At 44.6% G+C, this 27,867-nt stretch overlaps 1 protein-coding gene across 3 annotated transcripts in view; it reads right to left on the reverse strand.

Moving 5' to 3' along the window:
• The window catches only part of PHKB (phosphorylase kinase regulatory subunit beta), a 205,508-nt gene that overhangs the window by 138,841 nt on the left and 38,800 nt on the right, over window positions 1-27,867 (reverse strand). For all 3 annotated transcript variants that reach the window (XM_014603360.3, XM_014603361.3, XM_006271202.4), the window contains 3 exons: window positions 27,169-27,268; window positions 17,876-17,983; window positions 11,059-11,139 (listed from right to left, as the gene is read on the reverse strand). In XM_014603360.3, coding sequence (XP_014458846.1) covers window positions 11,059-11,139; window positions 17,876-17,983; window positions 27,169-27,268 — 289 coding nt within the window. The remainder of the gene's footprint in view (window positions 1-11,058; window positions 11,140-17,875; window positions 17,984-27,168; window positions 27,269-27,867) is intronic.

The following is a 27,867-nucleotide window of genomic DNA, read 5'->3' on the forward strand; positions in this document are numbered from 1 at the left end:
TTCTATGTGTCTACTTGCCTTCCAATAAACCATCATAACTTAAAGTGGATTAAAAAGATGACTGATGACATTTTTACTAGTTTCCTCTCTTATCCCAAATAGAAAGACAGAGATAGAAGTTTACTTCCAATACATGACATTATTAGTTATATAAAAACAAAACAAACCTATTAAGATCAGCAGTTCTGAAAAAAACCTAGAGGCTGAGTTAAAAGCAACATCATATTACTTGACAATGTGATTGGTAGCAACAAAACAGCCAACCCATTCTAACTATGTATGTCTAGACATATCGTCTATAAAACCCAATCAGGATAGATTGCTTCCTAATCCACTAGACAGTTCTATGCCTGCTTTTCAAGTACAATGATAAATTCATAATTTTACCTACCATTTGATACTGCCAGAATGCACCATTCACAAGTGTTATGACGACATTTTAGTTCCTCACCGTTTACTGCCTTAAAGTTTAAGAACATTAGTATAATTTGCACTAAACCCCACCCCAGAAAAAAACAAAACAAACAAAAAATCCCAAAACAAACCCATAAGACGGTCAGGTCCAGATTTTTGGCTGGTATACATCTGATTTTTTTTTTTTTTTTTTTTTTTACATAAAAGAGTCCACTAATGCTGCGTAATTACATATACTATATTAATAAAACTTTACTCAATCACAAATGTAATTTTAGTGTTTAAAGGCAGTCTCCAGTATACTGCATCTGTTTTACTTACAAAAAGGCACACACAATGTGGTGTGCATGTTAAATCATAAAGAAAGCTAGAAAGTCTGCAAGAATTTTAATTAGTTAGGAAATAATTTTAGAATCTAATATAATAAAAGCCTTTGTCTGTCTGTAATGCTTTATAAGCACTCTGACTGGTGGTCTCGGAAGCCAATCACAATGCTGACTGAAATAACCAATCAGAGTGCTCTGCACAGACAGACGCATTCTATTCCAGAGATTTAAATTTTACATTACACAAGTCAACAGATAATGGAGATTTTAGCAGTCCATATACCCAGGGTTACTAAAGAAGCATGAACATATTGTGTACTGTAATCATTAGTATAATTTCACAAAAAAATAACAGAAAATTAAACACTAGCGTAATGCCCTGGCCCCAGACGCAGTCTAGGTTCATCTTGGGAGTGCTCCCACACCTTTGGAATGCCCTTCTGCCCCACACCTCTCTCTGCTGTTTGGTGCTTGACCACTAAGAACCAGAGGACAGTTCCTTTGCTTGTGGCGCCTCAGACCTATCTGTCTTGCTCAGGCCTTGCCAGCTCTTTGCAGAGGGGAATCTACAGCTAGAAGGATCATGCCCTAGTCTGGTCAAGTGCGGCAGGCCTGTGTGGTCAAATACTCCAGAATCAGAAGCATCATTGACATCAAGTGGGTTTATAAAAAATAACAATGATTTATTATAAAAAATATCAAGCACAAGACATCAGTAACTACATGTTGAGATACAGACAGAGCTTTCAGGCTAAACAAAATATCAGAATAATCACCTGGTCTTACCCTGCACCTTAAATTCAAGGAGACAGTCCCTTGCCAGCTTCAAAAAGTTAAAAAAGCAGACCCTGCCTCTGACCTCTTCCTTCAAGTTCTCCTGACAGCTTCTTTACTCAGCCACAGAACTGAAGGACCTCAGCCTCTTCTTTGCTGAAGCGGACTGAAGACAAAACCATGCTCTCAAAGCAGGTTTAAGTCTAGTTGCCTTTCTGGCTATATGTGATATATTCACACATATCACCAAATGGATTCCAAGAGGGGTTCCCACTATGGCAGTAACTTCCACCCCACCAAAGATGCTGGTTTTCCAGACTATAAAGATTTTCCGGTTCTTTTTAAGACTAAGAAAATATGTAGATCCTTTCAGATATGGAGGCACACTAATCCAACATACAGTCTCTTTTCCCAATTGTTTAATTAGCCAGGAATCAAACTTCTTTCAGAATGAAAATTCAAGGGAGACAGTAAACAGTTCAAATCAAATGCTCAAATGCTCATTCTAAGCTACTACTGTTTTTCAGCCATCCTAAGTGCCAAAGAAACTCACTGCTTAATACTTGAAAGCCAGCATCATCCTGTGCAACCCTGGCCCTATTCAAACTGTACAAATATATTTCACATCAAATACCAACAGGTATATAAACATAAGAACAATAAGACTAATACATCTTGATTTTACCTTTACATAGAAACTACACATACCATATTAGTAAAATAAACTCAAGAAATCATACAAAACATACTGTGAACCCCCAGTTCATGATACCTTTAAAAAATGGATTTCTTCAGTTATAAAGGAAAAGAAACTAAACATATATTTATTTAAATAAGAAAACCCTCTCTGGGGCATTATAAAGGAAAAATAAACTAAAAAATGATCTTTCCTACCCCTGCACCTTCCTCTTAATTTAATGACGAGGATAAGCCATTAGCTTTAGCCATGCGGTCATCCAGGTGAATCTGAACCTGGCTCTCTCCTCATCACCGCATGCTCCAAGAGTGCCCTCCCTCTAGAGGAAACAACAACTGCCTCTGGACAATGAGAGTGAGTAAGCTACTAGTGATCCGATTAGATACTTAGCTTCAGTAACTCAGATGCGCGTTTAAACGGCTACCTCAGCCACCCTGGTTTGCTCTATGGATTCCTTTGATATTCCTGTAAGATTTCTATGATATTGCTCTACCTTTTACCCTGTTTCCGCCCTACCCCCTGTAATCAATAAAGTTCTCCTTTGTGACCGGTGTGGGAGACTTATTGAGGGGTGGGACTAAATTATGCCAAGGAGGCCCCTTAGGTCGGTGGACTAAGGGAGGCTTCCTAAATAGCCCCTGACTTGGGGAAGTGCCCCAAGTGCTTGTATTGGGTCTAGGACCCATTGGACGCTCAGGTCTGCGTTTTCCAAGGCGCGCAGAGCCAGAAGTGAGTCCAGAGCCTTGGATGGTGGCAGCGGGAACCCCAGGCTAGCGGGTGTGCTCCAGGGAAGGGGTCGGCCGGACGGGAGGCACCCCAAGGGAGGCACTCGGAGCCTGGAAGGTGGTCGGGCGCAGGGAGGTGGGCGGCTCAATGCAGGAGCGCCCCCTACTACTGGCCCGCCACAGAGGGAAACCTTACCCCAGTTCACCTCAGGCAACTCGCCTTCAAATTGGAGGAACGAGCCACAGCTGTAGGGCAAGGACTGGTGCCGATAGGCTGGATGAGCCCAGGGACAACACAAAAAGAAAGCCAGAAATGATAAGAACTCCCATCAGATGCCATAGAGGCACACTGAAGGAGGGTGAGAGGCAGTTAAGCTGGCTACATTTCTTATTTTGATAACAGATGGACTGCGGGAGATACCCGATAGTAACCCTGCAAGACGCTGTTCAGAGCCTCCAGCTGTAAAGACTTAACAACTGGAGCTAGTTTAACACAGAGGCCTGTGGTAGAAGTGCAGGGGTGGAGGAGCTTCTAATTTGGACCCCATAAGGATCTTGCCTTCAGGCAACATAGGAACATGAAAGTTTGGCTGAGAGTCTGCCCTACTGGAGAGCATGGCTTCCTCCTAGGCAGAAATCTACCTAGTTTTTCATCAAGTTGTGGTGGGTGACTGCACTGGGAGAATAAGGTGCTCTTCAGGGAGAGGGCAAGGAGAGAGGCCCTGATCCAAGGCAGGCATATCTACACAAGCTAAGCAAATATCCAGTATTTTACAAAATTTCACCATGTAAACATATATATGACACAAACACACAGAGGTTGGCAAGAATGCTAGTGTCTCGGATGGCCGGAGCCGACTCGAGGTGATTTAGAAATTACTTGGTCGCTGGGCGGGCTGGTGAATGGAGAGGCAGACAACGCGTATTGGTTGCAAAAAGCTTTACTTACGCCGCTAATAGCCGCAACGCAGGTGGTCCGGTCGCTTAAACAACTCCATGAGTTGCTCCAGCTGGCAAGGCTCAGGCCAGCTAATCCGTCCACAAATTAAGCAGGCAGGGAAAGGGTACGTCGAGGATTGTGCTCGGCGACGGGGAGAAGAATCGATAGGTGATCAGGCTATCGATCAGCTTAGCCGCAAGTCAAATATCTTTAGCACTCTGCAGCGTGCTCAAAGTTCTCCGACTTGGGTGGAAGTTGCACAAAATTTTATACGGCCAGCAAGCCAATTACTAGCCACCATGTAGGAATAATTTAGAACTGACCAATAGCGGGACACAAATTTGCATGCAAAATGGCGAGAATTCTCTTGCACCGGGGTTTTCTGTTGCAGCAGAAAACTTGCTGTGCAAGAGACTCTCATGTGGCGGGAAAATTCCATTGTGCTGAGGCACTAAAATCACTGGGTTGTGACAGCTAGTTATAACCAAAACATATTGACATGACTAAGTGGCAAGCAGAGTTCATTTCAGTGCTACAATGCTATTTGAAAAAAATAAAGTAACAAAAATGAACTTGAGATTTTTTTCCATAGTCTGTTTCTGCAGCAATTATGAAAATAGAAATGTAAGTTGTTAACTAAGCACTTAACTACTACCAGAAAAACAGAATTTAAGATGATTGTGTATAATCACCAGGGATCCAGGCTTTCCATTTGCTGCAGAAAGACACAGGGAAGAAACAGTTTTTCTACTTTAAAGAAGAAAAACCCAAGAAACTGTAGGTTTCCCCTTCCAGGCTGGCAGCCATCCAGTTTGCAAGGGGCTGCGGGGAGCAGAATGCAGGGGGCCCCATGTGTACATGCACATGTGAACACATGAACACGGCAACAAGAAAAGCAGTGGCAAGTAGCTCCCATGGGGGAGCTACTGTCTATGGTGGGGAAGGCCACAGGCAATGCATCTGGGGGTAAGGAGGGAGGTCCTCCCAAGATACCCAAGATATGGGTCTTCCTATAGCTGGGCCTGGGGCTACAGCTGGGCTAGACCAGCTCTGGGCAGGAGCTGCCTCTGTGGCCCAGGACATAGGACCTGGTGTGGGAGGGAGCGCTGCGCTGCCATGGCCACCAAAGTGAGGAACAGCAGGTGGGCAGGGGATGCCTCACCTTGGTGGCCATGGTGGTGTGGTGCTGCCTCCCATGCTGGGTCCTCCCCTCTGGGCCACAGAGGCAACTCCTGCCTGTCGTGACCCAAAGGTCTGATTTTTTGTGTGTGCTTCGGCACTAGAATTATCCCCGTGGGTTTACAGCTTCATTGCACAATGGAGTTCTGCTGCACAGAGAACCCGCATGCAAGGAAGAGAGTTCCCGCCACTTTGCAGCTGTCTTTGCAGGGTGCATTTTCTTTGCAACACAGAAATGCACGGTGCAAAGGAGCTCCCGCTCTTTGAATGCAAATTTGTTCCCTGCTATTGGCTAGTGCTAAATTATTCCCACGTGGCGGCTAGCAATTGGCCTGCTAGCCGTGTAAGAGGCTTGAGCAGTTTCCGCCCAAGCTGAAGAGGACTCCACATCCATCTCGTGGGGACTCTGGGTGCGCAGCAGGGTCATCGAAGCCCTGTGTGTTACTCAGAGGAGTTTGGCGGCCTGATCCACCGCCCACCTCTTCCCGTCTTTGAGCGGTAACTTTCTATAAGACGTATCGACGAGTTTTCTATTTTGAGGCGCGCTTGTCCTGGACATCCGGAGTTCTGTCTGCGTGGAGCCTAGCAAACTCCATGTGATTGTTCGTGTTCTGTCTGCGTGGAGCCTAGCAAACTCCATGTGATTGTTCGTGTTTTCTGTTTGTAACTGCAACTCAAGCAAGTTTTCCAGCCTGCACCGCAACCATCTCCGTGTAAGTAAACAATCTTAAAATCAACCGTTACGTGTCTGTGCCTAATTCTAGCTCGGCGCCCGCCCTCTCCGACCCGGCGTGCCTGGGCTGCCGGCCACAGCCCGTGTGCAGCGCGACAAAGGGCCCGGGTCCGACCCGGCCCGCACACTGCCCAGAGCTGGTGTGACCAGGCTATAATCCTTCACCCCACTGTGTGGACATAAACCCGGGGGGGGGGGGCACTTGCCCTCCCTGCCCCCCACACGTGGCCTGCATTCCCCACCCCCATGTCACCTGTTCCCACACCCCTCCATCCCCACACATCCACCCTCTTCCTCATACATTGGGGGGTCTGGGAGCAGAGGGTCAGGAGCAAGGGGCACCAGTAGGCAAGGGGGGCTGTGGCTTGGGAGTAAGGGGCACCAGCATGGGCACTGCATCAGGGCTGCTCAGTGCCACAAAGCAGTGGAGAGACAGCCACAGTTGGACCCATGTTCTGGTGAGTGAAGGGGTCAGGGGGAACTCTGATTTTCCATAATAAAAAAACCCCAAAATCTAACAGAAAATATATATGTATTTAGAGTTTATTTTATTATAATGACTGATGCACTGGTAGGCTTCCAAACTGCTTTAAAATTGTAAATATAGCAATAAAACATTGTGTTCCACTGATACACAGACACACACACAGAGTAGCGTTTCATTTTACTTGTGGAAAAACACAGATTTTGGGGGGTTTAATCCGAGAATTTGCAATTTTTAAACAGAGACAACCAGGACCCCCGAAATCATCCAGTCTCCCCCAAAATTCTACCATTGAACAGCCAGGGCCAGCTAGCTAACAAACAAGAGGAGCTGTTAATAAGTAAAATGTATAATTTAAATGTTATTATGTTTTTGCAAACTTTTTCCAACTATAATACAAGATCAGACCCAATAAGCCAAACAAAAATAAATCTCCTGAAACAATGTACATATGAAAAGGGTTTACTGATTTAAAAGAGAGTTATTATCAGCAAATTATGGATCAGGTCAATGAGAAAAGTAGTCTTAAGTTGTAAACTGTGTCTGCTACCTCCAATTTAACACACCAAAAATTGCATAATTTTACATTTCCATTCAACTTCCTGGAATACATATTTTATTTGATTAATGTCCACCAGAGTTCTTCAGGAAAGAATGAGTTTTTGAAAAAGTGACAGGTTTAGATTTCATATAAAACCTATGTGAAATGAGAGAAAGGAAATAAATTCTGGAGAAGAGTGTTTTAAAAGTATTAGCTATATAAGAACTACCATTTACCAGCACAGACAATAGGTGCATCTACTCCCATCTCATGCAGTGGACAAGAGTGGATGCAGAAGAGTGAACAGATCTGTAGGAGAAGTAGGTCTCTAGCCACTCTAGTAACACCCCCACTGGCCATATAGATCCTGCTTTGCTCTGGTTCCCTATTCTCCCTTATACCCTCTTTCCTGTCACACCTTTCTACAAGTAACTGCTTAACTTCAGAAAAAGGAGGCTGCCCAGGACCCCAGAGCAACTTTTTGTCTGTTGTTGATCAATGCACCAGCATACCATGGGCCTTAAAGGCCAATTTTGTGACCTCTGATTTCCCCTACAGCCATGCTCATGCCTCACAGTTGTTACCAGTTAATTGTCTAGATGGACCCTCAGCCCCAGTCCATGATCTGTCCCTTTAAGGCCTCTGTGTCTTTAAGAGTCGCAGTGGGTCCTCAGCCTCAGTCCAAGATACAGCCATTTCCTGGGCTCAGGGGTCACTCCACTCAGGCCCTGCCAATCCCCTGACTTGCCCCTCAGTCTTCAAATGTTCTCATGTTCTTAGGCATCCAAATGGGACCTCCTTCTTCCCCTGCCAATCCCAGCCCAAACCAGCAGTCTAAACTATAAACAAAATAAGCCTGCTGGCTAGAACAAACTGCCTCACACTGGGTCCGAACATAAATCTCAGCTCCTTGGTGGTGCAACCCAAACCTGTCCCTACCCTGGTCATTTTCCCTTGCAAGCCATCTGTCTTACATGCAGTACCCCACGTCAACTCAGGAGTCAGCCCAGCAAGCCTCTGCAGCCTCTCTGCTCAGGAGCAATTTCCCCTCCAGCCTGCAGGGCCAGACTACCTCCCTAGACTCAGCCTTGGGCTTATATATCCACCAAGCCACCGCCCTGAGAGTCATGTGTCTTCCTGTGGCCAGCTGCAAGGGTCCTCCATTAGGTTCGTAAACTGGCATAACTGTTACAATAGTATCCCTCTTCTCCAGGCTGAGCTCTGTCCTACACTACTATTGCTGCGCTACCAGAACTGCAATTGGCACTCTGCCACTCTGGCCTCTCTGCCCTGCTGCCTCATTGCTGAACCACTTATCCTGTGCTGGGTGCCTGCAGCCTATCTATCCCTTACTGACCAGCCTTTCCTGGCTCCTGGTAAGCACCTCTCAGAACCTGGGACTCCCTGCAGCTGTTTGCCACCCTTAAAATAACAGGGAGTCCCTGGTTCCCTGTTACAAGGGTATAACGTTCTTTCTTGCAGCTAACATGCTCCTGTATATACTATGCACTGTTTCTGAAAAGCATTAAGGGGGAAAAAAATCTTTTTACAGAGGAACTGAGTAGCAGAACCTAGGAAGACAAGCCAGCTGTTAGTCCTGCAGGCCAGATGGGAACTATACCAGGACCATGACACATGCTGGCTCCCAAACCTGACACATCAGTTCCCAGCCAGTGCGCCAGGTCCAAGACCATGTGTGGGGTATGGCTGTGGACTGACCCTGCACATTGACTCTATTCAGGATACTGAGTTATATCATCTGGACATGGGGCTCCACGGGTCTGGAAACCTGGTGGCAGGGGAATGTGGCAAAGTTAACTGTTACCACTGTTCCACTGCCAACTTTCCAGACCCATGGGAAATCTGTTTCTCTCTCATATAATGTGCATACTAATTTCCACAAATTGTTTTTTTTTGTGTGAAAAAAGGTGTATGTTAAATGTGAAAAAATACAGTGTAAAGAATTTTCCACTCCTTGCTCTTCTCCCTCTGTAGCTTCCAGAATTCAGAGGTTTAGTAAGTTCAGATTCAGAGGTTGCATACCTACCTCCTATATTCAATATGTACTGATAGACCTTTTCTTCGTGATTTTGGTCATTCCTGTTTTAACCTGTGTTAAATGATCAACCTCCACACCATCTTGTGGCAATAAGTTCCACAAGTTAAATTGCATGATATTGCAAATAAATAAATAAACTGTCAGTTTTAAACATACTACCCAATAGTTTAATGTTATGTCCTTTCATTCTCAAATTTCAAGAGATAGCAAATAGTTAAGTACCTATTTGCTTTCTCTGCATGATTTAATATTTGTAAACCTCTATTATTTCTCCCCTTGAGCATCTCTTTCATAAAAGGAGAAGTCCTGTCTATTTAGTCTCTCTTCATGCAGAAGCTTCTCCATGTCCAATTCATTCTTGTTGCCCTCCTCTGTATCCTTTCTAGTAGAGCTGTGCGAAATTTCGCCGGCCATTTTGTTTCAATGCTGTTTAGACTCATTTTGAGGTTGAAACAGCAAAATTGAAACTAAGCAAAGGGCTTTGAAACAGCCTCGAAACAAAATGAGGCTAGTCGAAACATTTTGAAAGTCAAAACGTTTTGACCATAGTGCTGGGGATGGGAAGTCAGTCCAGCTGGGCTGAGTTCCCATCCCCAGCTACATCAGGCTGGGGAAAGGAAATCAGCCCAGTTGGACACTGGGGAAACTAGCAAAACATCGAAACAGCCTCACTGTTTCAATGAAGCAAAACGGAACAGCTGTTTCGAATCAAAATGAAATTCGATACGAAACACTGTTCCATCGAAACCTCGAAACTCAAGGCGAAACAGAAGAGTGCTGTTTCGCACAGCCCTACTTACTAGCTGTCCTATATCCTTGGGGGGGGGGGGGGAGGAGAGTGGGGAAGGAGGTACCAAAACTGCAGGCAGTATTCAAGGCGTGAACGGACCATACATTTATAAAAAGGGTCACGATAATACCTTCCAATTCATTTACAAGTCCCTTCTTAATAATGCCTAACATCGTGTTTGCCCTTGACAGCTGCTGAATGCTGAGGTGATGTTTTTAGCAATCTGTCCATGCGACTCCAAGATCTCTTTCCTGTGTCACATTAGTTAATGTAAAGACCTACCTGTGTTCTATATGAGTTGCAAAGCCTGACAAATACACAGCTATACTAATGAAACTACTAGTTGTTTTCATTAAACCTAAATTGTTTCAGAAGCATGATTAGAAATACTGACTTCATCCACATTGACAAAAATTTTTAAATTACCATCATAAAGCACCGTTACCAATTCCTACTTCTTCCTCCCATCATCTATAACACAATTAGATTTCAGAGATGGGTGAGATCATCTCTGTAAACATCCTTTTCAGAGCTTGAAACACTTCCTTTTGCACATGGCTCATGCTTGGACATGTTATCCTGTGCAAAACTCCTAGTCTACAAGCAAGACAGACAGATGAAAGGATGTTTTTGCAACTGGTATTAGAGCTACTCTCCTAACATTTTCACGATAAAATTTCACTATTATAATTGATCTGTGGTTCACAATAGGTAGGGATCTCTGTAAATCACACCAGAAGTACCCCCTGCAGTGGCTCCTTTTTAATTTTGCCACTAGCTTCCCCCTGCCCCTCCTCTTCCCATTGGCAGAGGTTTTAAATATGCTATGGTTTTCACTTCCCCGGCGATCAGTGGCAAACAGCCTGGTCAGTGGGCCCCCACCAACAATCAGGGGGGGAGGGGAAGGTCACATGGCAAAATGAAACACATTAAAGGAGCCACTGTGGGGACACTTTCAGTGTGATTTATTGAGATCCCTAACAACAGTGTTTCTTTGATACATGCAACTTCTGTTATCACTGATTGAGGCAACAATGATGCAAAAACAAATAAATAGGACATTCAAATCTTAATTGGCTTTCAAGCCACTGACACTGGTGAAAGATCAGAATTGCATAACTGGAAGGTATCTATCCCAGAAGAACCTGGTAGCTTTCAACTGTTATGGTTCCTTGATATGTCTTAATGTTATAAAAATTTGTCTAATCAAGTTCTATGTATTCTTTGTTGCTGTAACATTTTACCACTCATTATGTAGGCAGCTTATTTAATGATAGTCATTAAAACCAAGTGACCAACAACAAATATAGAAACAAGTCATGTTTAGAGTTCAAAATTTAAGTAAGAGCCAAGAGAAACTTTCAGTATATATTTTACTAATAACAGAAAACAGTACCTCATCTGTGTTGTAGATAATCTGCAGTCCTGAGGATATCATTTCAACCAGGTAGAGAAGAAATAGTGACACAGCATTTATCTAAAAAGGACAATTAAAGCTGGTTATTAATCTTTAGTTTTATAGGGTCATGATATGCTGAATTCCAAAAGGGAAAAAAGCATAAAAGATGTACAGAAATTAGTTCTCTATGATGACATTTAGGAGCTGCTGATTTAGTTATGAAAAAATATCATCCTTTGTGCACAACACAATAATGTATGTGCAATGACACAACATGCTCGATCAGGAGAACTGCTACAAGCAATATTATGAACTCCTACAAAATTATTTTCTAAAGATTTACTTGTAAACTATGATAATAGACATTTTTGCTTGGGAATACTATTTTGACCCACAGGCAATTATTTCACAATCGCTTATGACAAGCTGTCTCAAGTTTATTTAAATGACAAGTTATTGGCAAGTAAAGCACTATAAGAAGGTGAGTAGTAGCTTAAGCAGTAAGCATCATATCTGGAAAGCAGCCCATTTCACCCCAAACTAATATTAATGCAACCGCCTGAAGGAAAGCATTAATTTTAATCAACTATTCAGCACGTGATTATATTTATGAAAAAAATGGGTTGTTTTCTTCTGTAACTTAATAGAGCATTAGTCATCAACATCAACTGCCTTAGTGTTCGCACCAGAATACCTAAAGAAACATCAATAACACAAATGAAAAATGTAAACGTTGTATATGGTCATTGTGTAAGACAAGTTTCATATAACTTCACTGATTCACAAACTAAATTAGTGGACTATGAACTGTCATTTTAAACAGTAACATACTTTAAGAAAAAAATAGACTTAAGTTTCACCATTTGTCTTTGAGAAAAATATTCTGGACACCATATTTGACTGTCCTTTAATTTTGTTTATTTTAATATGCTGAAGAACATGCTTCCAAACTAACAAAACATAAAGTATAATCCCAGAAAAAGGGCTAGGACTGAAAATGAGGAAAAATGCTGTAATGAGTCTATAATATGTTGGTACTTATGCGTGCTGTTACATACAGGTTACCTTTAAAACATTTTAAACCTATGGAACCTTATGTCATCATAAAGTTAGAGCAGTTTCAGAGCAGTCAAAGGTTAAAGCTTAATGCCGTCTCAGACGTGCACAGCTGTGACTTGCTGCTACGGGGATAGTGAGAGGGGGTGTGAACAGGAGCCAGGACTCTACTGGTCCTCTCAGATGGGGCTGGAGGTCACAGGTAAGCTTGGAGGTGGAAAAGAGGGAAGTAAAGGAGGAAGTGTGGCAGGCACCAGTGGTGCCTGCCACTTTAGAGGCTAGATCAAACACTCAGCTGGTGTTAGATTATGTCAGCCATTTTAGAACGCTGGCTGCCTATAAACAAGAGCAGTTTACTACTGGGAACCAGGCAAGAAATATTGTCTGGCTGAGTGGGAACATCTTGCAGGTAGGAGCAGAAGGCTCTGGTCCTGGGCACAACCTAAAACTGCACCCTGCCAGGAGTGGGTGGCCTGGTAGGACTCCCAGTGGTGTGGGAGCCCTCAGGAAATACCATGACAGTTACCACCCCGGTGAAAGGTGGGTAGGGGCACCCTAACCTCAGCCCTCACCTCTGCGTGAGTTATATGTTCCATCTAATCCAGGGAAGGTCAGGTAAGCTTCTTGAAGCACCTGAGCCTGCTGGGGCGAGTAACCCTGCGGTGCCAGGCACCTTTTGTGAAGCACCTGAGCTGGGAATGGGGGACCCCAATCCCTGAATGCAGGCAGGAGGCTTAGATCTAACCGAGGGACTTGACTGGTCAATGCTGGGGCCAGGACCCAGACAGGGGTCAAAAAGGGCCAAGGGCCCACTGCGAGGGACATCCATATAGAGCAAAGGAGATCGGGGTCCTGACTGGCCTGAGATGGGGCCAGGACTTAAAGGGAAGCCAAAGGTCCCAGGGAAGGGGCCACAGTTAATGGCTGAAGGGGATGTTTGAGTTGACTGCCTGAGATGCCATCTGGGAGGCTTGGGCTGCGGTGCAGGGATGGAACGTAGCCACAGATAGCCCCCCTAATATTGGGGTGTATAATGGGCAGCCTCCCGCTTAATTATTACATCAATATTATTACATCAATGTGTGGCAGGTGAGAGAGGAGGGTGGCTGGTCTGTAGACAGGGGGCAGGCTGGTGCTTGCACCAGGCATGAAAGCTTGCCCTTGTCATAGGAAGGCAGACTGAGCAAGGAGACTGGAGACTTTTTTTCCTCTGGTTAATTTAGCACTGGTTAAAGGTGCCCTAGAGAATGAAGTCCTAAATTTATCCACACAGTAAGTATAGCATAAGCAGAAACATTGCAAACCTCCTACTATGTGCCTCAGCTATGGCCTGGAGGAAATGAAAGAGGTCTCCATACCACCATCCCATTCTTAATATTGTTCATGTGGTGACAGTGACCAAACAGGAAAGAAACAGTATTGCTTCTCTCATGCTCTGATCTGTCAGTCAGGAGAGCTGAGTTCTGGCCCTGATTCTGCTGCTAGCTTGCCACATGGTGCTTGGAACCTATTCTGCCTGCTTCCCAGTGTGAGATGATTTTGAGCTTCCTTTATAATGTGCTTTGAAATACATGGATGACAAGTTCCACATAAGAGCTAAGCATGGCTTTGTTACATGCTTGCTATCTGTCTAGGCTATCCTTGCTGTCTGTCTGGACACTACCCATCCATGCCTTCCCAGCAGCTGTTTGCATCTCCCCCTATAGCTCCAGTGAACTAGATGCATTTAAATATCCTTGACAAGGTGCTACTTGAGGCAGCCCTCAATGAAGTCAAGGCACCTCTCAGTAAATGCCAGCTCTTAGCTCTTAGTTTTCACTCATTTTTTATACCCTAGAAAAATAATAGAGCAAGTCTTCTGTTGCAAAGAATTTAGAAAGACCCCAACAAGACAGAATACTTTTAACATTATTGATTTTGTGAAATCAAGATTCATCTTGTAAATCGTGTCTGTAAGCTTAACAGTATAAAGGCACCTTTAAAAGGATCTCAAGGCACCCCACAGTGCCATGGCACCCTAGTTGAGAATCACTGGATTACATCAGTTAACCTGGCAGCTCTGTGCTGAAAGCAAAGATACCAGGGCTAGTCCTTGGCAGCTCTGTTCTTAGCACGGAGCCTTCATGTTATTTTCAGCGATACACAGGCATAGGGAAAAACTTTCCTGGGCTGCTGCATCTCACTGTGTAGCAGCTTCTTGCTGAGAGCAGAGCTGTGGGGGATTAACCTCTGGTGTTCCTGCTCTTTATGGACCCATCACACAGTGAGATTCAGGAGCCTGGGAAATTTCTTTCTGGGGCTCCAGTCACACTGAAATTAATGCAGCAGCTCCACGATGAGAATGGAGCCATTCCCAGCTCTCCTTGCAATTAGGGCAGGGCTCCATTCTGAGAGTAGAGCCACTGAGGGTTAACCCCCAGCAGCTCCAGTATTGCCAACCCTCCCGTGCCAAAAATCATGAGACAAGCTCTAAAAAAAATCAAGAGATTGGCATATAAATCATGAGATGCTATTTTTGGAGTGTGTGTGTGTGTGTGTGTGTGTGTGTGTGTGTGTGTGTGTGTGTGTGTGTGTGTGTGTCAGGGGGGTGTTATTTTGAAGGTGTGGGGTTTGGAGACTGGAGAGGGTGGGTCCCTGCACACTCTGGCAGGATGCAGGGTACTGTGGGTCAGGAGTGAGAGGCAGCAGCAGGGCTGGGGTGGGGCTGTGGCTTGGGAGTGAGACACAAACACAAAGACAGCACCCAGCTGCTAAGTGGAGGGGAAGGGGTGAGGGGAGAGAGAAGGGGAGGGATGGGGCGGAGTTCGAGGCTCCCACAGTGAGGGAGGAAGTAGAGCAGGAGCAGCAGGACTGAATGGGGCCCCGGGGCTGGTCAACCAAAGGTATGGGAGGAGGGCCAACTGGCTACCTCAGGGGAGACTTTAGGGGGATGTGCCCCCCCACAGGGTGGAGGCAGGCTTCCTGATGCAGGCTGGTGCTCTGTGCCCTGCTGCCTTTGCCCCAGGAGCTCAGTTGCAAAGCCATTGCTGCCCACCGGGCAGGCAGGAGACATGGAGCATGCTGGACACATGTGGCACATCCCCTGCCTACCGTGTGGCAGGCAGCACACTAGCATTGCGTGGCTGAGCTCCCAGGGCACAGATCCCCAGCTCGCAGCCCACCCCACAGGGGGCACGTGCCCCCCATGCCTCCCCTGGGGGTGCACGCAGCTGCAGGAAGCCACGTCCCCCGCCCCATGCCTCTGGACAACCCACCCCAGGGTCCCATTCACCCCAGCCCCTGCCCAACTCCCTCCCTTACTATGGGGATTTCAATCTCCCCCTGCCCCATCCCTCCCCCCACCCTTTCCCCTCCACAGACTTGCCAGCTGGGAAAATCCAGAGATTTGAGGGTTCGATTGGGAGATCACGAGTTGGGGTTATTTTGACTTAGAAATCCTGAGGCTTGTGATGTTTTTGTGACAGTTGGCATTACTGCAGCTCTACTCTCAGTGTGGAGCCACCAAGCACAGACACCAGGGAGTTGGGGGAAGCATGTATATCTCCCCCTGCTCCATGGTCTCCCTGCACTTCAGTCTCAGGAGCTCCCCACTCTGAACATGGAGCCAGGGTACCATACTTTTCCCACTCCATGGTTTTGCTTTTCTTAAGTCTCTCAAAGCAGCTGCTCCCTATGTGGAGGGAGGAAGGGGCTGAGTAGAGGTATGGAGGGTGGGAATGGGTAAAGGGGCTGGGAATTCACATCCTGGGATGCTGGAGGACTGCAAATTAAGAGTTTTATCTCCCTCAAGCTGACTAACAATACCCTGAAATGACTTGGGTAGGACCAAACAAAGATAAGCCAAATAAAATGTGGGTTATCTTTAAAACATTTAGATGGTACTTAAAATAGGATAACACCCTTTAACAGATGAATGCTCCAGTTTTAAGTGTCTTCAGTATGGTTTAAAGGTAATCTGTAACATCACCCTTAAGTATTTCCTACCATAGCCCCTTTGATTTTGCAAAGGCCCTTGCACACTCATTCAGAATAGAACTTCACAATTTGAAGGAGACTTAGGCCACATACAGTTTCTACTGGGAGAGTTGCTCCTCTTCCAGGAGAATCCATGAGTGTACAAACATTCTGGATTTTTCTCCCAGAGCAAAAATGGCCATTCCAGGAGAAAAATAACTTAGGAACAGCCCGGGCTAAATGACTCCTGGGAGAGTACATGTATCTTGTGAGAAGCCACAGCACAGCCCTCCATGTGTCTAGGGAGAGTGTCTGTCACTCAAGTTGGACTCTACTGCTCCAACCATGCAGGGAGCCCCTTCACAATTCTCACATTATGCTGCAGCGAGACAGCCTGTGAGGCAATCTGGGTCAGTCAATCAGACCTGCCCTATGCACTGCTCTCATCTGTTGCCAGGCAGACTGGAGAGTCTACATAGCATGCTGAGACATGCATAGGGACCCCATGGCTATGCAATGGCTCAGCACTCAAGTGTCTGTTCAGGTAAGTTTTTCTACCAGAAATTCAAACCCAGGAGATCTCTACTAGATCATCTGAACATGCAGTCTTAATGAAGGCAGGAGGTATGGCTACTCTTCTTGCCAATGCTCCCTTGCAGTGACAGAAGTCTAGAATAAAATGCTGACAAATGCAGTACTGCATTTTCTAGCATCCCCCGATTTTGTTCAGCATGAAGGTTTCAAGAAATCCACAAGAGAGGCTACCTCAGCAAAAGCAGAAATGCAGAGCTGCAATCAGGAGGACAGGCTTGGAGCACAGGGCACTGCATCAGCCCCAGGCCTTTTCAAGTATACAAATGACCTTGCAATTTCTTTCCATATCTTGAAGACGTTTCACTCTGCAGACCTGAAGACAGCAGTATAACCCTTTCCTCAGAAGAACTGCAGAAAACTGAGGGTTTTATTTTTTGCTTCTTACACATTTATCTTTTATGAAGGAAACACTATGGCTATATTGACACCAAGAAATGAAATAATTCTAAACATAAAAGTCACTCTCGATTAAGTGCACAATATTTTTTGCTTTGCTCTTGAATCTACTCCTTTGAAAGCAGCAGCATGTTTCCTAGAGTTGTACCAACTCATTTTGTTATGAGTCAGGATGCTGATGTTGAGAATGTACAAGGAAGTGAACCAGTGGAATGAAATTGGTGTGTTATATTGGAAAGGTAGATCAGGGTTACAGAGGACAAATCAATGTCCAGTAATTTGAAAAAGACAAAATAAACCCCAAAACAGTAGAGCAATTATTATATTCAATCTCAGAAGTGAGCATTGCATACAATAGAGAACAACAAATGAATAACTAAAACAAAACTGTTGACAGGTCCCTTAACTCTTTGCTATTAAATTAAATTGCTCGGCTTTCTGAAAAATAAAGCTAGGATTATTGATAAAAATACAGTATCCAATATAACATTACACTAATCCTTTATTTTATTGACTGTACAGTATGTGTAGCAACATTTTTATGCTAGGGTTATTTACTGGTGGCCACTTTTACACTTAAAAGAAAGCAACATTTTTACTGCTGTATTGATATCTTCTGAAGGAAATATACAGCACAGTCAGATTTCAAAGGAGTTTATTCTTTTCAATATAAGCTGCAGCAGAAATCTCAATTTATCACATTCCATAACCCTAGTGAGTCTCAAAAGAAGCCTGCATTATGAAAGGAGAGGAGATACAGCACTATAGTAACCTGAGAATAAACCACTCCCTTGTTTAACAGTATTGTTTTTACCTGAAGATGACCATATTCTTCATGGGAAAAGACTTCATCTCCAGTATGTGCACTGAAAACAGAATGAAGGCATTTGGATGGCCTGGGATCTTGTTTAAATTGCTGAACCTAAAGACAAATTTTTAAAAATCCTATAAGTTTGAATATATTTTACAAACATACAAATTCAATATCTATTTTAGGTATTTTTAAGGTACAAATCAGAGAGTTCCCAAATACATGAAGCTTCTAATCACTTAATATTATGGTTTACTTAAAACATTTACATATATTTACAAAAAACACTGGAATTATGCAAACTGGCATCCAGAACAAAAAGTATTTCATGCCCAGTTCAATTTTGTTTTTAAATAAAAAGACAGAAGTGTTCAGTTTAATATACCAATAATGGCCTCTTTCTATATTTCATCCCATCACTCTGGTTACATAATTAAATATTTTCTACACTACATAGAAACTTAATTATTGCCATTGCATTTCACTGCTACTTGATGCTTACTATGAAGCTAAGGTTTATGCTTAGTATGCTTCAGGCTATGGCTTCATTGTATTCCAGCTGTTCCAGAATGAAAAGTTGTTTTTATTCTATACAATCATTTTACATTTGATTTTTCTCCTCTGTTATTACATTCATATTATCTGTCATCTGTGAGGTGATTTTTTCCCCACCAGTGCCCTCCCTTTCACTATGCCTAGTTCACCCCCTTCCCAATTTCTTTTTCTTTAATCAAGGGGTATTATATTTACTCAAATCTAAGATAAGTCCGGTTCCTCCTTCCTCCCCCATTTAGCAGTGGGGAAGGCCCCTTGTCTCCTTTTTTAAATACAAAGAAGTGGGGGGGGGAAGGGGGGGAGGCAGGCAGCTGCTGTGGCTGTGACTCTGGCCCCATACCTGTGCTGGGGCAGAGTCAGAACCATAGCAGCCACCTGACCACGCAACTCTGCCTGCCCTCTGCAACCTCTGCCCCCTCCCCACCACCCTTACTATCAGACACAGCTCAATTCTCTCCTGAGCAAGGAACACAAGGAAACTCTGTCTCGTGCCCAGCCAATCAGCATCAGTGGAGGTCTGGCCCCAGGACACTGCTGTAGGGCTGGGAAGAGGCTTCCATGTGCTCTGTAGCCCAGGAGGGAATCCAGCTAGAGACGCATCTGACAGTAAAAGGGAAGAGGGAGGGAAGGAAAAGAAGCTAAGGGGGGGCAGAGGCTATAGGAAGCAGATACAGAGGGTGCAGGTGGCAGAGGGGATGGGAAGACTGCAAGGGAAAGAAGTAGTGCAGGGGGAGTAGAGGACAAGCGGGCCACCTGCCCCCTGAAGCTGTAGTAGTGGGGGAAGGGGGGAATGAATTTAGGACAGCCCTTCAAGTAATTAGATCTTATACATGGAAATTGTAACAAATTTATATATTTTCCATATATAGAACCCAATGGGGGGGGGGGGGGGGGGTCATCTTAAATTTGAAGTCCTCTTAGGTTTTAGTTACCTAAACATTTCATGAATTTCTGATGTGCCTTTATTTGGCTAGTAGCATTACTACATGCTTATATTGCCATTTATGCTAAAAATACAATTTCTCTCATTAAAGGAGCAACATTTCTTTACTAGCCTAGTGACACCAGTGCATTACTGCTAGAAGTCACTGTTCTAAGTTTTACTACAATTCTCGTTGAAAAGGACGTCAGTAAAACATACGAGCACACAACAACTCTTTCAGGGCTCTGCATTTGAACAGCAGCAGGATTTTTACTGTTGTTTTTAATCTTGAAGTCTCATGCATACAATTGTATTGTTGTTTCAGACTGTTGCTTAAGACTAGAATAGCTGGATTAAATCAAGATGTTTCTTTTTTTTCCAATACTGATCTAAAAGTGTGTAGATCTTACTAGTTAATAAAACAACAGTTTCAACTGACATTTTGGTACTTTATCATTTGCATCTTTGTTCAGTATACACAGGAGCACATCATGAGAATTTAAATTTAATTACTGTGCAAAGGGAATAGCAAGTCCTAAATGATTAAAGATACACAAAAAGAAAATTGCATAACTGTGCTTCCAGTACTGAAGCTGTTAAAAAGGGCTAATTTGAAATCTAAGCAAAAAAACAGGCTTTATAAATTTTAGAGGTTAATGTGGCATGAGACTGGAAATAAAATACAACACCATGGGAATAGTTTAAAATAAAAGAAAACATCCAGCATGTTTTTCTACTGATGGGGAAGGGGAAAAACAAAAGATCTTTGTGATAAATTCCTATTTTAAAATGATGTATAAGCTGTTTAAGAATCTGCTTTATCCTTACTTGGATTTTATTTGGCATTTTTATGAAGTGTCACAGTGGTAACAAAAAAAAGTAAAAGGTGAAAAAGCTCATTTTAGTGCAATCAAAATCTTAAGAAGCTACTGGAAAATGTATTCAAGCATATCGCAAGGACTTTGAATTCATGGATTTGAAATGTTGTCACAGAACTAAATCTTACTTCATGATTCCTTTCTACCCCAGTGCCTCCTACATAACTCTGGAAGTACAGATGTAAGTAACCCTCCCCTACATACCCAAAACTCCTTATATTGGTCATATTTTGATGCTCAACAGTAGCTACTTTCTGGTACTTGCAATATGGTTAAGATAGTGTGTCATAAATACCATGCTTATCAGTAGAAATGTTTAAAAATATGGAACTGAAATGGAAAAGGGCCCAAATAAAGGTTGAATAAAAAACTACTTCATCAGCATTCCTATATTAAATAGAAAGTTTGTAATCCCACCAATTTATATGAAAGAAAGTGTGTGTGTGTGTGTGTGTGTGTGTGTGTGTGTGTGTGTGTGTGTGTGCGCGCGCGTGCGCACGCACACATACTGGCGAAAGCTCAGATGTTGCAAATTGACTTCAAAGAGGTATGTTAAGCAGCATACAACAGAGGTGGCTCAACCCCTGACACACAAGCAGTTACCCAATCTGAGGGGTTCCCTACAGATCCAGAAGTTTGGCAGCAGGGGAGCAGGGGGAATTAACTCTGTCGCTGCTCCCCGCTGCCAAACTTTCAAGCCTCATGTGGCTGGATCAGCTCTAGCCAGGCCAGCCCCTATGCAGCTGGATTGGACACCAGTCCCACGTAGCTAGATCAGGCCACAGTTGGGCCATCAGTGGGCCAGCTCTTCTGGCCCACAGGGCAAAAAGGTTGGGTACCACTGGAGAAAACCATGGGTGTAGCTGTTGATCTGATACAAGACAAGGACCAAGAAAAAAAACAGAAAAAAAAAGAGACAGAAGAAAAGGTAAAGGAGACAGAAGTAAAACAAGGAAAAAGGAGAAACATCAAAAGAAGAGGGAAGGAATGGGAGCAGGAGGGAGGTGGGGGGGGGGGGGAGAAGAGGAGACAGTGGGAGGGCTTGGGGAAGGTAATCAAACCCGAAAGGAAATGGAATACTCCTGTATCTGACAGGGAAAGACCCCTTTCTAAATGTGATCGAGCAATATCAGTTTGTAGAATAGAGTTTTCTAGTGCCGTGACCACAATGACTGATAAAATACAATCTAAATTCCACACTATTTCAAGATTGCTGCTAATTTTCTATCAAAAAGCCATATTCAGTAATGTAAGGACCTCAGATGCAAGGTATCCTATAAATGGAAGAGAAAATGCACATTGTACAACTGCACAATAAACCAGAAGTTACTAGTATTGCATTTAGTAAATAATGCCCCAGCATGCTGGAGTTAAGAAGTGATTGATTACTTGATCACATCTTAAGTAGTAACCCAGCCACATGTTCATGCAATTAATGGCAAGATAAACAGGGAAGAAGCCGGAAAGTTAGTACGCAACACAACACGTAATAACTTTGATACCTTTGTAGCGTCAAATTGAAACATGGCCAGGCCCAGCTTCAGGAGCCCATCAGAGCCCTTTTATCCAGTATACTCCTAAAACTAGCAGTGCTGATCAGATGACAGCTGCTCCCAGCTTGCAGGACCACTGGAGTCAAGGGTTCCAATGCACCCTGAGACTGGGAGCACCAATTATCTGACTGGTGTGCTACTTGCTGGAGCAGGCGGAACCCAAGATCATGATCCTGTGTTCCCCCTGCACTTGTAATATGGCACAACTGGAATCTGACCCCGATCCAATAATCATGCCACCTAACATGCACATGTAGCATAGCAGGAAACACAACTGTTGAGATCATAAATCTGATCCCACTTGGGCCTTTAACTGAACATCTGTCAGGAGCCTAAGTGGAAGACAATCAACTAATTGGTGAGCAGCAGTAGCAGGCAGTATTATATTCTTAATTCAAGTGTGTCCATTTTTGGCAAACATAGCTCATGTTTTTTCTATCCTACAATTTTTTTCTGTAAGTGTACAGGTGTATGTGATCTAGACTACTCGCATCTGAATCGCATCTCAAATTGTTGGTTTCTCTAATGCCTGAGCAGAGAAGCCTGTACAGTAATTAAGATGACAAATAACAGCCACTATATTTACAATATGCAATCTATGATCATTTAGGCTGCTTACAGACGTGAAAAAAAGAATGGCACTTTGCTTTAAGCTCAGTGCACCCCCACGCTGAGCATAGCACATGCCCAAAAGAGGCATCATGTTGGCTGGACCTAGTTCACCCTATGTCTGTATAGATCGGGTGCTTCAGCAGGGCTTTTTGGAACTTTCAACTAATAGCTGATTAAATCAGCGTTAACTAAAAGCGCCAAAAAGCCCTGCTGAAGTGCCCAATCTATACAGACGCCGCAGAGCTGGGTCAAACTAATGCGGTGCCTCTACCAGTAAAGTGGCCATTTTGGGGTTGTTTTTTTTCCACGTCTGTCAGCTCCCTCACTGTCTACTATTCACATAAACCAGGGGTGGGCAAAATACAGCCAGTGGGCTGGATCCAGCCTGCGAGGCCATTCTATCTGACCCGCAGGGCCCCTAAAAAATTTAGAAAATTAATATTCATCTGCCCTTGGTTCCTGTCAAAAAATTACAGGAACCAAGGGCAGTAGGGCACATGGGAAGCCCAGCAGGCTCCCACAACAGCATGGCCCGCTTGACCCTGCCAGAAGCCCCAGCAGGGGCTTCTGGCTTGGAACCACGTGGCTGCCCCACGCTGGAACCTCAGGTGGGGGGCGGGAGGGCAGGGAAGTGGCCCAGGGAAAAGCTGAGCACAGGGTGGGGAAAAACAGCCCCTTGCCTGCCCCGTGGCTGGCGCCCCGCACTGCAGCACCAGCCACAGTGCAGGGGAAGGGCCACTTCCCCCCCTACCCCCCCACCTCCCACGCTCAGCTTTTGCCCGGGCTCCTTCCCTGCTCCTTTCCGGTGCAGGGAAAAGCAGCCCCTCTCCCGCCCCATTGCCGCTGCTCCCTGCTTCAGCCGCTTGCAGCATGAGGCACCGGGCACAGGGCAGGAAGGGGACGCTTTCCCCACCCTGTGCTCAACACCACCTTATAACCCGGCCCCACTGCCAGCCTGGGCCCCACACCGACTCCAGCTCCAGGCTCACCCATTGGGGCTGCGCGTGGCAGCAGCAGCTGCAGCCCCTTCCGCTTGCCGCACCACGCAGTGTTTGCCACCACTGCCTCTGTGATGCCCAGTGCGCAAGCTCTGGGTGGGCAGCAGCAGCTAACATTGCCCAGCACAGCAAGCAGGGGGGCCACAGCTGCTGCCACCGCATGCAGCCCCAACAGGCGAGCCCGGAGCCAGCACAGGGCCCAGGCTGGCAGCATGGCCGGGTTACAAGCTGGTGCTAAGCACGGGGAAAAGCAGCCCCTCATTCACCCTGTGGCCGGCACCCCACCCCTGTGCCTGCTCCAGACAGCCCCGCATAGGGTACGAGGGCCTGCAGCAGGAAGAGCCAGCCATGGGGCAGGCAAGGGGCCGCTTCTCCCCGCGCTCAGCACCAGCTTCTTCCCTGATGGCAAGCAGGGGGGTGGGGCTGTGTGCTGCCCCCCACCTGTACCACGGGGCTGGGGGACAGTGAGTGGGCAAGGAGTGAGTGGGTGGGGAGCCAGCAGGAGTACAGGGCCCGCACTAGTGTCTCGGGGCCAGTGCCCGCAGGGCCCAGAGCAGGGTCACAGGAGTGCAGGGTCCCAGCCGGCAGGGGTTGTATGCAGCTGGGCCAGCTCCCCCGTCTCCCTGCTGGTGCAGCCCAGCCCAGCTCCACAGACCCCTGCCAGCCTGTTCCCCACTTTGGGCCCCACCGGTGCTGGCCCAGGAACACTGGTCCCAAGACACTGAAACATTGGTCCGAAGGTGGTGACAAGGGGTCGGGGCAACCCATGTGGCCCTCAACAGCCTGCCAAAACTGGGAAAGCAGCCCTCCACCCAAAATAATTGCCCGACCCTGACAAACTCTGGTCTTTCCCCATAGCAAACTACTGTATGTCAAAGAGAGAAATAACTCCTCTGACAGAATCAATTTAGGCTAAGATTAGTCAAAGCTATTAACCTACAAAGCAACAATACTAAAAACTAGAAAAAACACAAATTTACTAACATGAGTATCACCTGCAGGGCATATATACTGGCTCATTAATAAGTAAATGAGATATATAAACCTGATTCTTCTGAGATTTGTGTGTTGTGGATTATATGACACCATAAAGTTAAATACAGTAGTACTATATTTTAGCATGATTTTAGCTGAGACATGATAAAATGCACATTGCTTAGATCTATAGTTTCATAGTAGTTAGGGGTCAGAAGGGGTTTGGGGGGGCTACAGCCACCCCAAAAATCTGCCTTGCCCCCCATAGCCACCCCTCCCAGTACCACTGCCACCCACCCTGCACAACTGAGCCTGTCCCACTCCCACCTGCTCTGAGCCCAGTCCTGGCCCAGCTCCCCCACCAGGAAGAGGCTGGTGCAGCCCCTGGCCCCAAGCCCACAGTGGGCAGCTTGCCTCCACCCCATGCACAATGCCAGGGGGGAGTACATCCCCGCCATTCCTCCCCCGGGGGTGTGCAGCAACAGGAAGGGCCCACCCCCCACACCCCTTGGACAAGCCACCTACAACTCTGTCCCGCTCCCAGCCCTAGGGTACCTGACTGGGCAGCACCTGCCCCTTATCCACTCCCTCCCTCACCATGGCAGCCTCGATCTGCCCTCCCACACCCCTTCCCCTCCACAGACTTATTTACAGGGCACTGCTTTCAAAGCTGCCCAGCTACATTCCTGTAATTCGTCTATCAGATCAGTATCGGCCAATACGACTGTTTAATAATCTGCTATTGGTGTTGGCAAAGAAAATCTTTATTGGTGCACCCCTACTTGTTAGAGATAGATGTATTATTGCAACTTGAGGTCTTATTTCAGGTGATACTAATATGGTATAAGTTGCTTGCTTTGTTACTGCAAAATACTCAAGAATCTATAAATGATTAGTAAAACAATATTTTAAAAGATCTTTGTTCATAATGATGTGCAATATCAAGCATGGGTAGACAAATTATAGGTTTGTTATATAGTTCCAACATAAAAAACCCCAAATATAACTTTCTTTTCCTCCCATTTATCATGGTGTTCTCCAGACAGACCACACTACACTTATTAATTAAAAAAGAAATCCAAACAGTTCAGTCATTTTAATGCTTAAGTGAAGATTAAAAAAAAGCATGTTGATGCAACCACAACACCTTCTTTCATGTTTATGTTTTATATATGACATAACCAGCAAATTTTAAACTTTAAGAGCTGTTAAAGAAGTAATGTATTCCTGTTCTCTTTCTTGAAAAGGGATGCATCTAGCACTTATGAAATCATCAGAAAGTGAAGTAAAATAAAAGATTTACACATTTTGCCAAAAGGAAAATAATTATATTCATATTTGAATATCTTAACCTCTTGGGGACATCTTCTTATAAGTAAGCCTCCTTGAATTATCTGCTTTCTAGGACAATGTCACATCACCTTGCCAAATAACCCACTCAGAAAGGATGTATATTTAAATACAGAACGTTGATGTTAACAAATTAAAAACAAAGTGAACAACCCTCTCCCAAATCATAACACCCTCCCCAGAGTTTCAGCTAGACTATTGGTTCTCAACCTTTTTAGATGCCAGTCATCCCTCTATAATGTTTCTGATTTTAGCAGCACCCCATTTAAAGTGGCACTAATTTAATTTCTCATGGTGCTGACCCCCTTGCACCTATGTTATCCTTCTAAAAAGATTGCAGCATCCCAGTTGAGAATCACAGAGCTAAACTAATCTCACAAATAGTCTTAAACTTGTTCCTTTAATCTCTATTTAAAAAAAAAAGTCTGTTAGAGGGAGGGAACACTAGAATTTCTGTCGCAAGTATGCTGAGCAGTGGCTCCTTTAATCTTAGAGTTTTCCTTGTACATCCTCCACCGCTAATTGGCAGAGGGGCCCCTTCAGCCCTGCTGTTTGCTCCTGATGGCTGCTGGGAGGTGAAAACCACATTTTAAAATATCCCGTGGTTTTTGCCTCCTGTCAAGTCAGCAGCAAGTGGCGGGGCCACTGGGACCCTTATGCCAATCAGCAGCAGGTGACAAAAACCGTGGCATATTTAAAACCACAGTTTTTGCCTCCCCACTAGTCAGGGATAAACAGCAAGCAGCATGGTCCCTCTCCAATGAGCAGCAGGAGGGGCACACAAGGGAAATTCTATGATTAAAGGAGCTGCCGAGCAGTGCGTTTCCAACATGAATTCCAGTAGCCCCTAGCTATAGGTTTCCCAAAGAAGGCATAATGGACAGGTCCAATAAAATCCACATCAAAATACATTCAAGATTTTCAGTCTCCAGCCTTCTCCCTTCTATTTATACTCCTAGATATTGCTGCCCATTCAGGAAAAACAGCAGCAGCACTGAAGTCTCTCTCATTCTTCCCCAGGACTTGCAAATAAATACCTACATATGAAGAACCTTCCATTCTTTTGGCTTACACTTAGGCTGTCAGTGCTCCTTGGCCCCATGCTGGGGTGTACAACTGGGAAGGAGTTCTATTCTCCTAGTCCCCTGCAGATAACTGCAGTAGAAAGAAGGATTGTGTAGTGAAGCCATTGTACAGTAGGACTGTGGATCAGGGCCAGAAAAACAAAGTAATTTTGAATATATTTGACAATTTATTCTCTGGATGATTCTTACCTGCCAAATTTTCATATTGCTGGGCCCAGAAAATGGAAGCAGTCATTTCTTAGCTAGGCTGCACTGGAGTATTACATTGCCCTTTTAATTTTATCTATATATAGAAGATGCCACTGCTTATAGTTAAATTAATCCTTTAGAATTAAGTGAGAGCTTGTGTCCATACTGCAGTGGTTTACCTTATCAGCCTGACGCATGTAGCAGTAGAGAATTCCTCTCATACATTTTATAGCAGAATGCTCCAGCTCATGAGTCCTTCCTTTGTCATCATCAATACGCCTGGGTGAGAAAGATAACCCAAGAAACAAATTGGAAATGCATTAGGAAGAAGTTAAAGGTAGCATTAGTGCTTTTGATAATTATGCATTTAACTACATAGTTAGCACAGTATTAAAAAGGGGCCCATGCTAATGCTGTTTGTTATTCTGCAGCTCAAAAGGAAACGTCCTGTCAGCTTTTCTTTGATAAAAAAATCCAAGTTTTTTAGTTTACACTGTAACTTAGCAACAAAAACTGAGGCTAGAAATTTGCCCTCTACCTTCTCAACTAGAAAAAAAAAGAAAAAGAAAAAAAGAAAACACAGAAAGAAATTGTATTGTTGTTTCAGACTGTTGCTTCAGACTAGGGTAGCTGGATTAAATCAAGATGGTATTTAAAAAGAGCAAAATTTTTCTACTTTGATTTATTTAGGATACCCTTATATTCAGGAACAATTTTCTTTGGGTTTTTTATTTTTACAAAATGGCTATAATTCATACAAAGAGTTATATTTTGGACAGGAAAAATTAGTATTTCCCTATTCTGTTGAAAGGGACTAAAGCAATGCAAATATATACACATATAAACACCCACACAACAGTAATCTTTAAGCGTACGCA

The sequence above is a fragment of the Alligator mississippiensis genome, chromosome 10 (genome assembly GCF_030867095.1).
Source record: "Alligator mississippiensis isolate rAllMis1 chromosome 10, rAllMis1, whole genome shotgun sequence".
Taxonomy (NCBI): domain Eukaryota; kingdom Metazoa; phylum Chordata; order Crocodylia; family Alligatoridae; genus Alligator; species Alligator mississippiensis.